This window comes from Anastrepha ludens, chromosome 6 (assembly GCF_028408465.1).
Source record: "Anastrepha ludens isolate Willacy chromosome 6, idAnaLude1.1, whole genome shotgun sequence".
In the NCBI taxonomy this organism is placed as follows: domain Eukaryota; kingdom Metazoa; phylum Arthropoda; class Insecta; order Diptera; family Tephritidae; genus Anastrepha; species Anastrepha ludens.
This window is the reverse complement of record NC_071502.1, coordinates 23991822-24006301: the sequence shown is the minus strand read 5'-3', so window position 1 is coordinate 24006301 and position 14480 is coordinate 23991822. Positions and strand designations below refer to the sequence as shown.

The window sequence follows — 14480 nt, the reverse complement described above, 5'->3', positions numbered from 1 at the left end:
AGCGACCAGTGAACACCGCAATGAATTTGGAAATTGAATGGCGGGGGATTCCCATCACCTTAAGCGTTCTGTTTCTATCGTATTGAGGCCATAGTGTTTTCGAAATAGCACACGATGAGACAGACCTCCATATGTCTTGCGCGTTTTTTAGAAAGAAATTGTGTAGTTTCCCTTTAACAACGGTCAAGGGGACACCGATGTCTGAGAGGGGGACAGCTGAAACCGGTTCTGTCATTTCATTTCCCTCTATATTCCTGTGTTCAGGAACCCAGATAAGGGAAATATTTCCTGCTCGTTTGAGACGTTTGAGTTCCTCCTTATAGGAGTTCACTGACTAGCGGAAAAAATATTAATGTCTCCCTACCAACAGCGATCCCGAGAGAGCATTTTTCAACAACACTCTTCCACTCCACGACGTTGCGGAGGCGATAAAATAGTATTTTGGGAAGGTCAAATGGAGAAAAATTTGGTCACACTTGGTGTTTCAAATTCAAGTCACTTATCCGGGAAAAGAAAATACGTTTGAGGCGCATGTTTAGAGTTTAGACTGTTGTTCATGAAGTTTGCACTTCGACCTCATAACCTTTTGTGCCCTAGAGCTTAGATAGTGAATGTATCATTTAAGAAGAAGACTTTTCGATAACCTAAACAATCTAGGTGCCATTTCTGTGGATTGGCTTCGGCAAAAAATCTTGATGCTTTAGAGAAGATCTTTAAACATTTTCATATGCGATATAATTGAATAATTGAAGCGCGTCAAGTTACAGTCACGATCACAATCCCACACTTTTTTTTACAACCAAAAGCTTGAGGAACTTAATTTCGCGCATATTGAAAGGATCAGTATAATTAAATTGTAATTGGATCAGCCTGTATTTATTTTTTAAATTGAAATTTAAATGTCGTGCGCATAATTGGATCACCCTGTATTTCTTGTATTTAGTTTGGAAACGAATACCTTCATTTTTGGCGTTTTCTTTTTTTTTCTATCTTTTTCTTTTAACTCGAATGACTTGCTAAACTTTCTTTGTGCTTTCTAATTTATTTTGCTTATGATTTTTTTTTGTTGTAAGTACAGTCGGAACTCGATTATTCAAGGTGATAAGAAGAAGAAGGCTTAGGCTAATCAATTAATCGATTTGTCTGATGGATAAAGGAACGATTCCGTGTCGAGTTAGCCAAGTATTTTGAAAAATTGTCGTTAATTTTAATTTTTCTAAAAATTTGCCAATTTTTGTAGGCTTGGGTATAATACGAAGTGAATTGAAAAACTCTTGAAAAATTTTGAGATTTGATCAATGTTGAAAATCTTGGCACAAAGTTTTTTAATGTGAAATACCTCCGGTTTTTTGTAACGCTTTTAACTTTTTTGGTTTTGATCAAATATGCATACGTACCTTTCAAACAAATTTTTTGGGAAAAGTTTTTTATCTTTTTTGGAAATTTTTTGTATTTGTCTTTTTTTTTTTTTGATATGCATAGGTACTTTGGAAAATTTTTTTTAGAAATCTTTTGCTAGTTTTTTTTTGTTTTACATAAAAACACACATACATTTCCAACAAATTTTTCCTTTCGGAAATTTTTTACAATTTTTTTTTGATAAAAAATTACAATAACATACTTTTCAGATAAAATTTTTGGAAAAAACAAATTGGTTTTGGAAATCTTTTGCAATATTTCTTTTCTGTTTTTGATAAAATACACATACATATGTAGTTGCAAAAAAATTTTTTTTCTGGAAATTAAAAAAAAAAAATTTGTATGTTTTTGATAAAATACACATACTTTTCAAACGAATTCAATGGACTTTTTTTTATAAAAAATTACACATACTTTTCAAACAAAATTTTTGGGAAAAAAGTTTTTGTTTTGGAATTTTTTTGCTATTTTTGTTTTTTTTTTAATGATAAAATACAATACTTTGCAAAAAAACAAATTTTCTAGAAATTAAAAAAATTTTTTTTTTCATGTTTTTGATAGAACAAACAAATTTTATTGAACATCTTCCTTTTTTGTGAAATCTTTTTTTAGCAGTTTTCAAACTTTTAAAACAAATTTTTTGTGAAAAAAAATTTTTGTTTTGGATTCTTTGTTTTTTTTATTATAAATATACACATACTTTTCAAAGAAATTTTTTGTGAAAAAAATTGTTTTGGAAATATTTTACAATTTTTTTTTTGATAAAAAATAACACATACTTTTCAATCTACATTTTTGAATTTTTTTTTTTTTTGAGTTTCTTGCGTTTTTTATGTTTGTTTTTGATAAATTAGATATACTTTTGAAAATAAAATTTTTTTTTTGGATATTTTTTAGAATTTTTCTTTTATAATAAAACATGCATACTTTTCAAACAAATTTTTTGGGAACAATTTTGGAGTTTTCAGCAGTTTTCAAACTCTTAAAAGAAATTTTTCGTGAACATTTTGTTTTTTTTTTATAATAAAAATACACATACTTTTCAAAGAAATTTTTTATAAAAAAAATTGTTTTTGGAAATTTTTTACATTTTTTATTGATACAAAAAACACATACTTTTCAAACAAAATTTTTGGAAAAAAATTTTTTTTTGTCTTGGGAAATTCTTGCAATTTTTCTTTTTGTTTTTGATAAATTACATATGTACATATGTATACTTTTGAAAAAAAAATTTTTTTTGGAAATTTTTTAGAATTCTACAAAACTTTTTGCATTTTCTTTTTTTGAATTTTTCTTTTATGATAAAATACGCATACTTTTCAAAACCATTTTTTTGGGAATTTTCAGCAGTTTTCAAACTCTTCAAACAAATTTTACGTGAAAAAAAATTTTTTATGGAAATTTTTTGGAATCTTTTTTTTTTAGCTGAAATACACATACTTTTTAAACAAATTTATTGCGAAAAAATTTTTTTGCATTTATTTTTGTTTTTGAAAAATTGCGGATACTTTTGAAAAAAAAGTGTTTTTTGGAATTTTTTAGAATTTTTCATTACTTCTTGCATTTCTTTGCAATTCGTTCTTTTATGATAAATACGCTTACTTTTCAAAGACATTTTTTGGAAAAAAATTTTTTTTTTGCGAATTTTCAACAGTTTTTAAACTTTTGAATCAAATTTTTCGTGGAAAAAATTTTTCCTTGGAAATTTTATGAAATTTTTTTTGTTTTTGATAAAATACACATACTTTTTAAACAAATTTTTTGGAAAATAGAAATTTTTGCACTTTTTTATAAAATACTCATACTTTGCAAACAAATTTTTTGGAGAAAAATTTTTTTCGATTTTTTTTAGAAATTTTTTTTGTATTTCTTTTAGAAGTTGTTTACAAACAACAAAACAAGTTTTTTAATAATTTTTTTCTTTTACAGCTGAGTAGTCTCTGTAAGCGTCATAAGAGATTCACATAACTTTTCGGGTTATAACCAATATTTACACGCACATCGAATCAGCGAAAAATACCATGAGTCTGCTTATCAATGAACGTAGCCGACACTTTGATCGATTTGCAAGCGGATAGAGCAGCATTTTGCACTGATCCGCTGTGCGTATTTGAACATAACTCGAGAAGTCGTAAGAATGAAACTTGCAGAGATTACTCAGCATAATGTGAGTAATTAATAAAAAAATAGAAAAAATTCTGTTATGGGATTTCTTCCAAAAAGAAAAAAACAAAATGGTTTCTCAAAAAACTAACAAATTCTGCTTTTCCAATTATATATAACCTAAAAATTTAAAAAAATTATATTTATAATTATATTATATGAAAAAACAAAAATTTTCAAGAAAAAAAAATTGGAACATTTCTGAAAAACTTTTTAAATGTATATTTAGCCTAAAAAATTTATAGAAAAAAATTTTTTTAAAAACAAAAAAATTCAAAAATTTTTGAAAATATTAAAATAAAAAAATTAAAAAAAAGCGTTATGAAAAATTGTTTAAAAAGTGTATTTTGGCCTAAAAATTGCAAAAAAAATTGTTTAAGAAAAAATTAAAACAAAGTTTTTAAATTTTTCACGAAAAATAATGATTAAAAAGTGAATTGCAAAAAAAACTTTGTTTAATAAAACATTCCAAAATTTTTTAAGAAAATTAAAAATTAAAAAAATTAACATTTTTTTAGAAACAAATTATTTAAATATATGTATATGTTTTAATGTTAAAAGATATTTCACTTCAAAAACTCTATTCCAAGATTTGCAAAATTGAGTAAATTTCAAAATTATTGAACATTTTTCAAAATTTTATCAGTCCACTATTAATTATACTCAAGCCTACAAATAAAAAAAAACAAACAAAGCCAAAATACTTGGATCACTTGGTTTAAAATTGCTCAGCGTAGAAATTTCTTTTGCTTCCTCTTCCGTTAAGGCAATGGTAGTCGCAGTCAATAACAGATGGTTAATGGAGCCGCTTAATTGAGTCACGCATAATGAGTTCCGACTGTAGGTTGCTAAATATTTTTGAAACAAAATTAAAAATTTTAATCCAGACGACCAAATACTAATTTCTTGAATGTCAATTAATTGAGAGTACGAGTAAATAACTTTTATATTAATCTTAAAATTTTGAGAAGAATTTGCATGGAAACGCCTTGCCTGTTTATAATTTATAAAATTCTTATATCTTAATTCTCAATCTCAATAATCAAATAAAATATTAACAGCTATAAAATTACTCAAGCGCATTTCTATTGATTTCGAACATTTTAAAATTTTCTTTTTCGATATTTTATTTTATTATTTTTTTAAATAAATGTTTTTTCAATAATTATGTTTGAAATATTTTCTTCATGCAGACAAAATCAACTGTAATATTTGCGATCAAATTCTCGAGGGCCTTGAACTGATCGACGATGAATGTGACGTCTTTGGCATTCATATGGTTAAGATACAGGACCCACAATTGGCTAAACGCTATTCGATCAAGACATTCCCAGCGCTCGTGTATTTCCGGTAATGTACCACACGTGTAAAGGGTGTCTCTTTATTAGGTGTAGTTATTTTATAAATTAAAATAAATAGCTCAATTGTAAGGGGAATCAGAACTTTTTTTGTAACCGATAGGTTAGATTAGGTTAGCCTGGTTGGCATTAAGCCACGTATAGACCTTTTGGTCCCTAGCGATACCAGATGGAGACCGACCTCTATGAATACTGAAAGCAGACATCATGTAGGATGTCAGCGCTTTTGGCGAATCTAAGCAGAGCTGGGAGATCCGCATGTGAGACGTCCTCCATACCCAAAAACAATGGGGCTCCCAGGCATTTTAAACGCGTTTTTAGTAATGCCGGATAGACGCACAGAAGGTGTTCTAAAGTTTCCTCAACATCCTCTCTGCATTTTCTGCATGTGTCCGTGTTAGCAATCCCTGTATTGTACGCATGTGCAGCCAATAGATTATGACCTCTCAGCATATCTAGGATAGTTCTGCAGTCCTTTCGCGAGAGCATAAGTACGAATTGAGTTAGTTGTTTGTCATTAGTTCTAGTGCTTTCAATAGTTAAGCGGTTTATTTAGCGGTTTTGGTACATCGTTCTCTTGTTCAAATGGTAGTCTAACAGCACTTTTTTCTATCTCATCTACTATTTCATTCCCCATAATGCCTTTGTAACCAGGTACCCAATAGATATGCATCCTACTGTTTGCGGCTAGCCTTTTTATGGCCTCGCTGCTCCGTTGGACATTTTTGGACTTAATGCAATATGAGGTTATTGCTGCTTGACTGTACACGTATACATTAATTGTTGAGTTCTTTCTTGTTCTTGTGTAGACTAGCTCCACGGCTTTCCCCACAGCAAAAACTTCCTCTTGGAAAATACTGCTGTAGTCTGACAGCTTGATAGGCTACCTAATCCCTAGTTTTGAGCAGTAAATACCCGCTCCCACTCCGTGTAAAGTTTTAGAGCCGTCTGTATAGATGTGAAAAATTCTATGGCCAGGCTTCATGCCTTTGTGCCATCCCTCCTCTTCAATTGTAGTGCGAAACCTTCTCTCCCAATTAAAGTACGGAGTCATGTAGTCTGTGCAACTTGAGCTCCACTTTCCTATTGAGCTGTGTCCGAAGGATCTACAGGTGAATACCCCAGCAACCACTAACCTCCTCGCAGATGTCGCTGCCAGGTTTTCCGCCATAAGGTCAATAGGTGGCATGCTGAGTATCATTTCCAGCGCCGCCGTTGGAGTGGTTTTCATCATTCCTGTTATGCACAGAGCAGCGAGTCGTTGAATCCTTTCCAGTGGCATTAAGTATGTCAGTTTTCTTGTTGCAGTCCATACTCTGGCCGCATTAATAATGGGAAACTGACGTCGCTATTATCGCCACGAGAACGTCTGAGTAATTAAATTTTGATGCATCTACTTTTAACTACTTTTTCGAGCATTTGAGACCGGATCTAACCTGGAGAACTGCTTCAAGCTATCCCAAAACGGCACACCAAGGAACCTCAAGAGCCTAACCGTCAGACCCGGACATTTGCAAAGAAAGTGTTAAACAGTATCTTTATCTGCAGGATCTCCACAGCTTCTGCAATGGGGACTGTACGGAAGTCCAAGCTTTTCCGCAAGAGTTCCGTTCACCCAGTGACCGGATAATGCCGCTAAGAGTTTGGAAATTGCATACCGGGGGATCCTCAACACTTTTCTGTCGTATTGAGGCCAAAGTGTTTTTGAGATAGCACACGATAAGATAGACCTCAATCTGTCTTGAGCTTTTTTAAGAAAGAAATTGTGCAGTTTCCCTTTAGCGGCAGTCAAGGGGGCGCCGATGTCTGATATGGAGACAACTGAAACCGGTTCTGTACAAAGATTGAAGGAGATAAAAGAGCGTAACTCTGTCTTGACGTAAACGTAGTTAAGATATGTGAGTTAACTAAGAAAAAACGTTCGAATGGTCAGCTTTTGTAATTAAATCAAAATAAAAATTTGGTTAAGTTGAAGGAAACTCTTCCCTGTAATAGAAATGAAAGAGAAAATTGTTAGTGAACAAACCTCTACAACTACGTCATCTCAAGTTCTGGTTCCGTTATAATTGCTGAAACTTGCCACGCCAAGCGGAGTAACAGAACCACGATATGCGTAGCCTAACGAATTCTCTCAACTGCACATTCATAGTCTATAAAGTCGCACAATGAAAATACCAAGTGATTGAAATAGGATTAGGCTGAAAATGAGATCTAGCGATTTTACGCAGCAGAAAGAGAAAAGCACTAAATGTCGTTCTAATAACAAAGGGTTCCGCTTAAAAAGAGGCCCAGCAATCAATATGAATTTTTAACTTCTTAGTGTATTCACGTCGTACAACAGATTTTCGTTGCTAATTAATTTATTTTATGGTCACCTTCTTAGAAACGGCAATCCCTTACTCTTCGAGGGCGATCTACAAAACGAACAGTCGGTTTTGGAATGGCTTATCGATGATGACAATCGCGAATTGGCAGACGAAATTGAGGAAGTAAATGAACGTATGTTGGAACGCTTGATGGTGGATTCCACACTCTTAGTGGTATTCTTTTGTGAGTATCGATAATTTAAAAAAATTTAAAACGCATGAATTAAAAAAAAAGCATCGGAATCATTACTTATAGAGCAAATATGCAAAGAAATTTCTGAGCTTTAAAATAATTTAATTTTTTTATATATTTATATATTACTATATTAGATTTCATTTTCATTATTTATATATTTGAATAAATTACTTTTCTACTCACTCGCAGATGATGAAGATTGCGCCGAGTGTGAGGAGATTCTGGAAGAGCTTGAAGAGATCGATGGCGAAGCTGATATGTTTGGCATTGACTTTGTGAAAATCGCCAGCGTAGAAGCGGCTAAAAAATATGATGTTGTGAATATACCCTCACTGGTATACTTCAGGTGAGTACACAAAGCACACAAAGGGCTTGATTGGTCAGGTATAGGTTGATCGTTATTTACGAGTGCGTATATAAAGTCTGTGAGGAGCTTTTTCATGGCTATGTACATATATAGCTCAAATCTGTGAGGCAATTCTCTGTAGGACATGGTAACATTTTCAGGCAGGTTTCTGTTTCCTTCTCTGTACTTCCTACAGATCTCTCCATCAGCAACCTGGATTTGGAGGTTTATACTAGGGGTATCTTTCCAAGCAGGCTGGATTGGAAAGAGGCGAGAGTGTGCACGAACATAGGCACCTCTGTTTTCACCGATGTATCCAAGATGGAAACTGGTGTTGGAGCGAGGGTTTTCCTTAAATCAGCCAATCCTTTAAACTACCAAAAGCAAGTACTGTTTTTCAAGCAGAGGCCTTCGCGATGCTTAGGGATCGCTGTTGGGAGGTAGACATAAATATTTTTTCAGTTGGTCAAGCTGCGATCAAGGCCCTATCGTCGCCAAACATACAGGGTTTGATTGAAAAGTAATGAGCCTTCCCACGCGGAGCGTCTGCCAAGCGATCAACCGAATCGGCTGGTGGGGGAAAATGATCGTTGGACCTTCTCTCTTGAACACTTTCTTTGCAAATGCCCGGGTCTAGCGGTTAGGCGCTTGAGGTTCCTTGATATGCCTTTTGGGGATATCCTGAGGCAATTATGCAGCCTAAATCCCTTAACTCTTCTCCTCTACATCAACAGCACTGGAGGCTTGTAGGTTTTTTTTCCTTTAAGTTTTGTAATCTTTCGCAGGCAGTGGTCTACACTATGTTAAAAAAAGTCCACTCTAGTGCTACTTGTAGTGTACCCGTGGTACTCTTGCAATCTAACCTATATACCTACCTACCTGCAAAGCTACTCAAACCATTTTTCAATATTATCGCATGCGTGCAACTTGTTTCAACTCATTGGTTCGACTTTCACAAAGTTAGACCGTGTTTGTAGACAAAAGTGGGATTGTTCTTTTTAATAGCATTGAAAATTTCGCTCACGTATTTTGAAGAATATTGCTGAGGTGGCTGGCACATGTCGGACAAAAATTCGAGCTTGTCCCACACCCGGCAAAAGAGTTTATCAGCCTCTTCAAGTTCCACCTACTCGGAGGTGTGCGACCTTTGGACGAAAAACGCTTTCTCCAGCGAAAGATTGCGACGCATCACCTAAATACGTGTCCTGAAAGGAATTGATAATTTTTTTAAATAAAATCAACAAATATGTTATTAAAAGTTCAATTGATAATTAAGGGTTATCAATTTAGAGGTATCGGATTTTAAATTGAAATAAAAAATCGAAGATTCCAATTTATTTGGTAATCTTTATTATATTTGTGTAGAACCATTCCTGGCATTTACGTTTTTAAGATAATCCCTTTCAAATGTTGGCCGCAACTGCGCCGTAAATACCAATTTTGAATAACTCGCTGGAGAACTTCGGTCGGTATCTCGTGAGCAACTTTAGTAATGTCGGCTTCCATTGACTCAATCGAAGCTGGCTTATCCACAAAGCATTTAGACTTTACATTCTCCCAAAAAACAAAAGTCCAAAGGTGGGAAATCATACGATCTTGATGACCAATCCACTGGTTCGAGATGAGCGATAAATTGTACACCAAAACGACGACGCGATAAATCCATTGTTTCACGGGTTATTTAGCAAGTAACCCCGTCCGCCGTTTTGTTGGAACCAACTTGTTGTTGTGGAGGTCATGGACTTCAATTTCCGGCGCCAAAAAGTCGTTTTTCAAGGCGCGATAGCGTTCGGCGTTCGTCATTCACGGTTACATTGGCGCCAGCCTCGTCTTTGAGAGCTTTTCGAAGATAGTCCCTTTCAAAAGTTGGCAACAAATGGTTGTTTTCAATGGATGTAACGACTGTTCTTGAATGGCTTCCGGTTGCTCTTCAGCCCAAATATGGCAATTTCGCGTTTTGACGTAGCCATTAAGCCAAAAATGTGCTTCATCGCTGTACAAAATTCGTGCCCTCAAATGCGGATATTCGGCGAGTTTAACAAGAGCCCAAAGCGTAAAATCACCCAAGTAGTGCCATTAGTTGTTGAGATCGGCGCCGAATTGAATCTTCCGGGTATTCGGCGAAGCTTTTTCATGGCAGAAATACACTCGGAGATTTGCCATTGCTTGCCGAGGGGCGACCGCTATTAGAAAACTCTTTTTTTTTAATTTTAATCTTTCACCGAGACTCGAACCGACGTCCTCTCTCTGAATTCCGAACGGTAGTCACGCACCAACTCATTCGCCCACGGCGGCCGCCCGTAATATTCTCTTCACGACGGGTTGTACGTGGTCTAATCGGTCGCGTATCATCCAATAATGTAAAATTAGTTTCAATTTTGCCGATGGTTTGCCGAATAGTGCGTTCGGTAGGACGGTTATGTACACCATACCATAAGTTCGTCTGAGCGCGCGTTGGGCACTTTTCGCAGAGCGTCGATTTTCGTGATATAGTTGTACGATTTGTACCTGTAAACGTTGTTGAGGCGTAAGTCTTTCCATGATGAAATTTCAATGAATACTGAAAAAAACTATGTATTTAGTTTGACAGTAGCGACGCGCGATCTGTCAAAAAACCCTCATTGGCAAAAGTTCCTCCAATCTGATCACCCGTTAATACACTCATAATATTCGTTTTCTTCTGTTTTTTTTTTTTCAGAAAACAAGTTCCTGTATTGTACGATGGTGACTTACATCAACACGACAAGATTATCACCTGGCTAACGTCGCAAGATGTTTTCGAAATTAAAAATGAAATTGAGGAGGTCAATCGTAAAATGTTGGATAAACTACTGGAAGAAAATGAATTTATAACGGTGTTCTTTTGTAAGACTTAACATACTTTAGTGAAGCAAATTGATGCAAAAATATATACTGCCATAACCTCACTTTTGCAGATGAGCACAATCAGCAAGACAGCACTGCCGCACTAGAAAAACTTGAGAATATCGACAGTGAAACAGATAATTTGGATATAACATTTGTGAAGATGGCCGATTCGCGTTATGCCAAAAAATGGGGCGTTACAAAACTGCCAGCTATGGTCTATTTCCGACGAAGGTTCCCCAGCATTTATCGAGGTCAGTTGCTGTGCATTGCTCACACATACATACATAAATACTAACGTTTATTAATTAGTAGTTGAAAACTGCATTTAATTGATTTCGAATTTTCCCCTTAGGTGATCTTCTCTCCGAAGATGAGGTTTTGGAATGGTTGCGCAAGAATCGTTTCCGTCAACCCGAACTGAATATATTCATGTATGCGCTCATAGCATTGGCTGTTTGTTTCTTATTATACACTGCCTTCCTACTGCAATGCTTCAAGCCAGCGCCACCGCCACCACCGCAACACCCCAAACAATCGTGATAAGTTGAGCTACTTACTAGTGGGTGTTAGTTGAATTTACACTACAAAAACCAAACAAAGAAAAAACACTGGAACAAAACCACCTATTAGAGGAAACTATTCAAACATTTTAATGAAGGAGACGACAAAAACAAAATGAAAAAATGTGAAATATATAAAGGAATGAAAATTGTGACGAATTATCATCCAATGCCAACGATCGTCTAAATTAGACGTGAGAAAACTGAATATAATGATTTTTGAAGAAAAAACAAAAACAACAAAAGAAAAAAACGAAGAGCCAAAAGCGAACCCATATTACAATTTAAAAGAGAGAGAGAGAGACATAAAAGCAATCGAATAATGTAACTTGGGGAAAAGCTCTTTGTTATGGGAAAATGTTTAACTGTAACCGAACTATTTTTAGAAGAAGAAAAAAAATGAAAAAATCAAAACCACAAAATCCTAAACGGTTGAACCGCCGCAACTTGAATTCAATCGAAACTGAGGTTTTATTTTAAAAACAAACAGATCAAAAATTATTTATTCGCTACCCTACGATTTTCGAGAAAATTAAAAAAAAATTATTAGACAAACAGTGACGAATCATTTAAAAAAGTGCAAACGCGCATAAATATGCCTACTTACATATACTTGTATGTATGTTTTAAGACGAATGTATTCGCGATTGTGAATTTAATGAAAACAATTTTGCTATAAAATACAAATAAAATAAACATAAATTTTGGATGATAAAATTGGCGTTGTTGCTTTTTTATTATATTGTCACTGCTGGGCTGCAATAAGTTCATGAAACCCGCCAAGGCGCATTCATTAAAGGTGGTGGCACTACACCAACAACAATGTTCTGTAAGTTTGATTGCCAAAGCAAAGTATTGAACAACTAAAAAGCAAATAATGAATTCGCCTTGTTTCATTTTTTTTTTTTAGGGTTAGTTCAACTTAAAATATGCACTTATTTATGAATTTTTTTTGGAAAGATGATTCATGTAAATTTATTTATCCAATTAGTATACTGTAAACTCATATTTCAAAAATATTTTCAAAAATTTTCACAAGAAAATATACAAAATTGAGCCGTTGACAGCAGATCTACGCAGACGTCTCGAAAAAAAGGCAATTTGCCGTGGACAGAAAGGCAATTTGCCGGACTGAAATCAAAAAATCAAAGAGTTTTCATTAGGTAATCAATTGTCCGAGGTAACCCTGTCGAGTTTTTATTAAAAAAAAATTTTTTTTCAATTTTTTTTAACATTTGAAGAAGAAGTGCGATTTTTAGACGATAAATCGCATAATATTGTTTATTGTAAAATAAATAAAAACTGAAAAAAAAACCTCCCAGGGTTACCTCGGTAATTATGTAGAGAAAGTGTGTACAAAATTTCAGGAAGATCGGTCGAGTAGATTCAGAGAAAAAGTGTCCACCGACTTGAAAAACGTCGTTTTCCAGAAAATCGATTTAAAGTTTTCTATAGCAGGTAGCCGAGTCGGAGCGGCCAACGGTTATAATGCTCTAACTTTGTGAGTTTTGCACCGATTGACTTCAAATTTGGACACAACATTCTTGAGATTATGTACATTCATTTTCTTAAATAAACCAAAATCGATTTTTTTTACCCTAAAAACCCTACCACCCCCCCCCCCCCCCCCCTAAAGGGGGGCCTCTTATCAGTGGCTTCAAAAAAATGTTTTTTTCTCAATTTTTTTTGGAGGCGAAAAAAGCGACACACAGGTCTTTTGCATTTATTTGAAGGCATTATTGAAGAGTAATAAACAATTTTTTAACATAAATAAAAAAACAAAATGGCGGGCATATGAGGGATCTCGCACAGCTTCTCGTTGCGCGCTAGTAAAACGGCGTGTAAGATTGCGGTCGTAGTTTTCACCTGAAACACAAAAGAAAAATGTTGTCTTATTCAGAAGGCTTTCCCGCATATAATAGACTACTGTTGTATAAAAAATATGAATAAATGAACACACAATTAATTATTGAAAAAAGTGCTTTTTCGCTTTTTTTCAAAAAAGGTGTTAAATAACATTAAAAAAATGATTTTTTTTTGTATTTTGTTAGTTAATTAGTTGCGCATTTTAATTATCTTTATATAGATTATCGGTTTGCACCGATAACTTTCGTAGTTTTTTTTTTTTAATCTTACACGCCATTTTCAAAAACATGGTTTTGAGAAAACGTGTTTCAAAGTTTTCAGAAGGTAGACAGTACATATACCCACACGAGGGACGGTACACAGCCCTGTTACTCCGAAATCACTTTAAATTCCGCTATAAAATTTTGAGGGCAAACAAAACAAATCGATTTTTTGAAGCCGACTGATAAGAGGCCCCGCTTAAGTGAAACATCGAAAAAATTTTACTGAATCGATCCCTTGTAAAGGTATTTGCATAAAATGGAATGTGACTTGCTTCAATATTCATGTATTTTGCACCATGTTCATGAAAGCATGTTACTATGAAAGCAAGAAATTCTTCTTTTCCGACATTTTTCCACGTCATCGGTAAAAAATAATTGCAAAAATTTTTATGGTTCTGTTACCGCTTGGGGGCCTGGTATTTTAGGAGGTGTTGCGAAAGGTATTTTAATTGTGTTGGGGTCGTTTTCTGTAACATCAACCCAATCGTCATCATCCTGGCTGAGATCTTCATTGGAAATATTGTTGTTTTCCTCACTGCTACTTGAAAGGCATCGAACTTTTTTCCTTTTAGCTTGCACCACATCACTATCAGATCGACTATTATCATCGGTGTTATATTCACATTGAGGAAATTCTTCTCAAACACTTTTCAAATCAAACATCCACTCGTCTTCACTACTGTTATTTTCATAATCTTCGTCTTTATATATGTATTTTCTCCATGATCTATTATTTGAAATTTTCATTATGTTTATTTATTTTTAAAATAAAAAATAAATTAAACCTTATTATAATAGAACTACTCGAAAGTTGGAAGACGCCAATACATTATACATATGTATGTATGTATTTGCACCTGATAAGCTTCTAAATCGCAAACTACACTGAATATCAATGTATTACGGTAAATATTTCTTGGCAGTATATGATCAACAAACCAGTATGTATATACAAAGTTGCAATATTTGTAAAAGAAAACTACAGCGATGATAAATAAATGAAATGAAAACTGAAATCTTTTTATGTTCCCGTAGCGGGGCCTTTCGGCCGTTAAGGGTAAATTACTTCATTTCA

The 14480-nt window shown here is 34.1% G+C and overlaps 1 protein-coding gene across 3 annotated transcripts in view; it reads left to right on the top strand.

The window, feature by feature from the left end:
- Positions 1–12000, top strand: part of LOC128868405 (dentin sialophosphoprotein) — a 120105-nt gene extending 108105 nt beyond the window's left edge. For all 3 annotated transcript variants that reach the window (XM_054110469.1, XM_054110465.1, XM_054110464.1), the window contains 6 exons: positions 4776–4932; positions 7324–7490; positions 7692–7848; positions 10547–10713; positions 10785–10967; positions 11069–12000. In XM_054110469.1, the coding sequence (XP_053966444.1) occupies positions 4776–4932; positions 7324–7490; positions 7692–7848; positions 10547–10713; positions 10785–10967; positions 11069–11256 (1019 nt within the window). In that variant the 3' untranslated portion in view covers positions 11257–12000. The remainder of the gene's footprint in view (positions 1–4775; positions 4933–7323; positions 7491–7691; positions 7849–10546; positions 10714–10784; positions 10968–11068) is intronic.
- The last annotated feature ends 2480 nt before the right edge of the window (positions 12001–14480 follow it).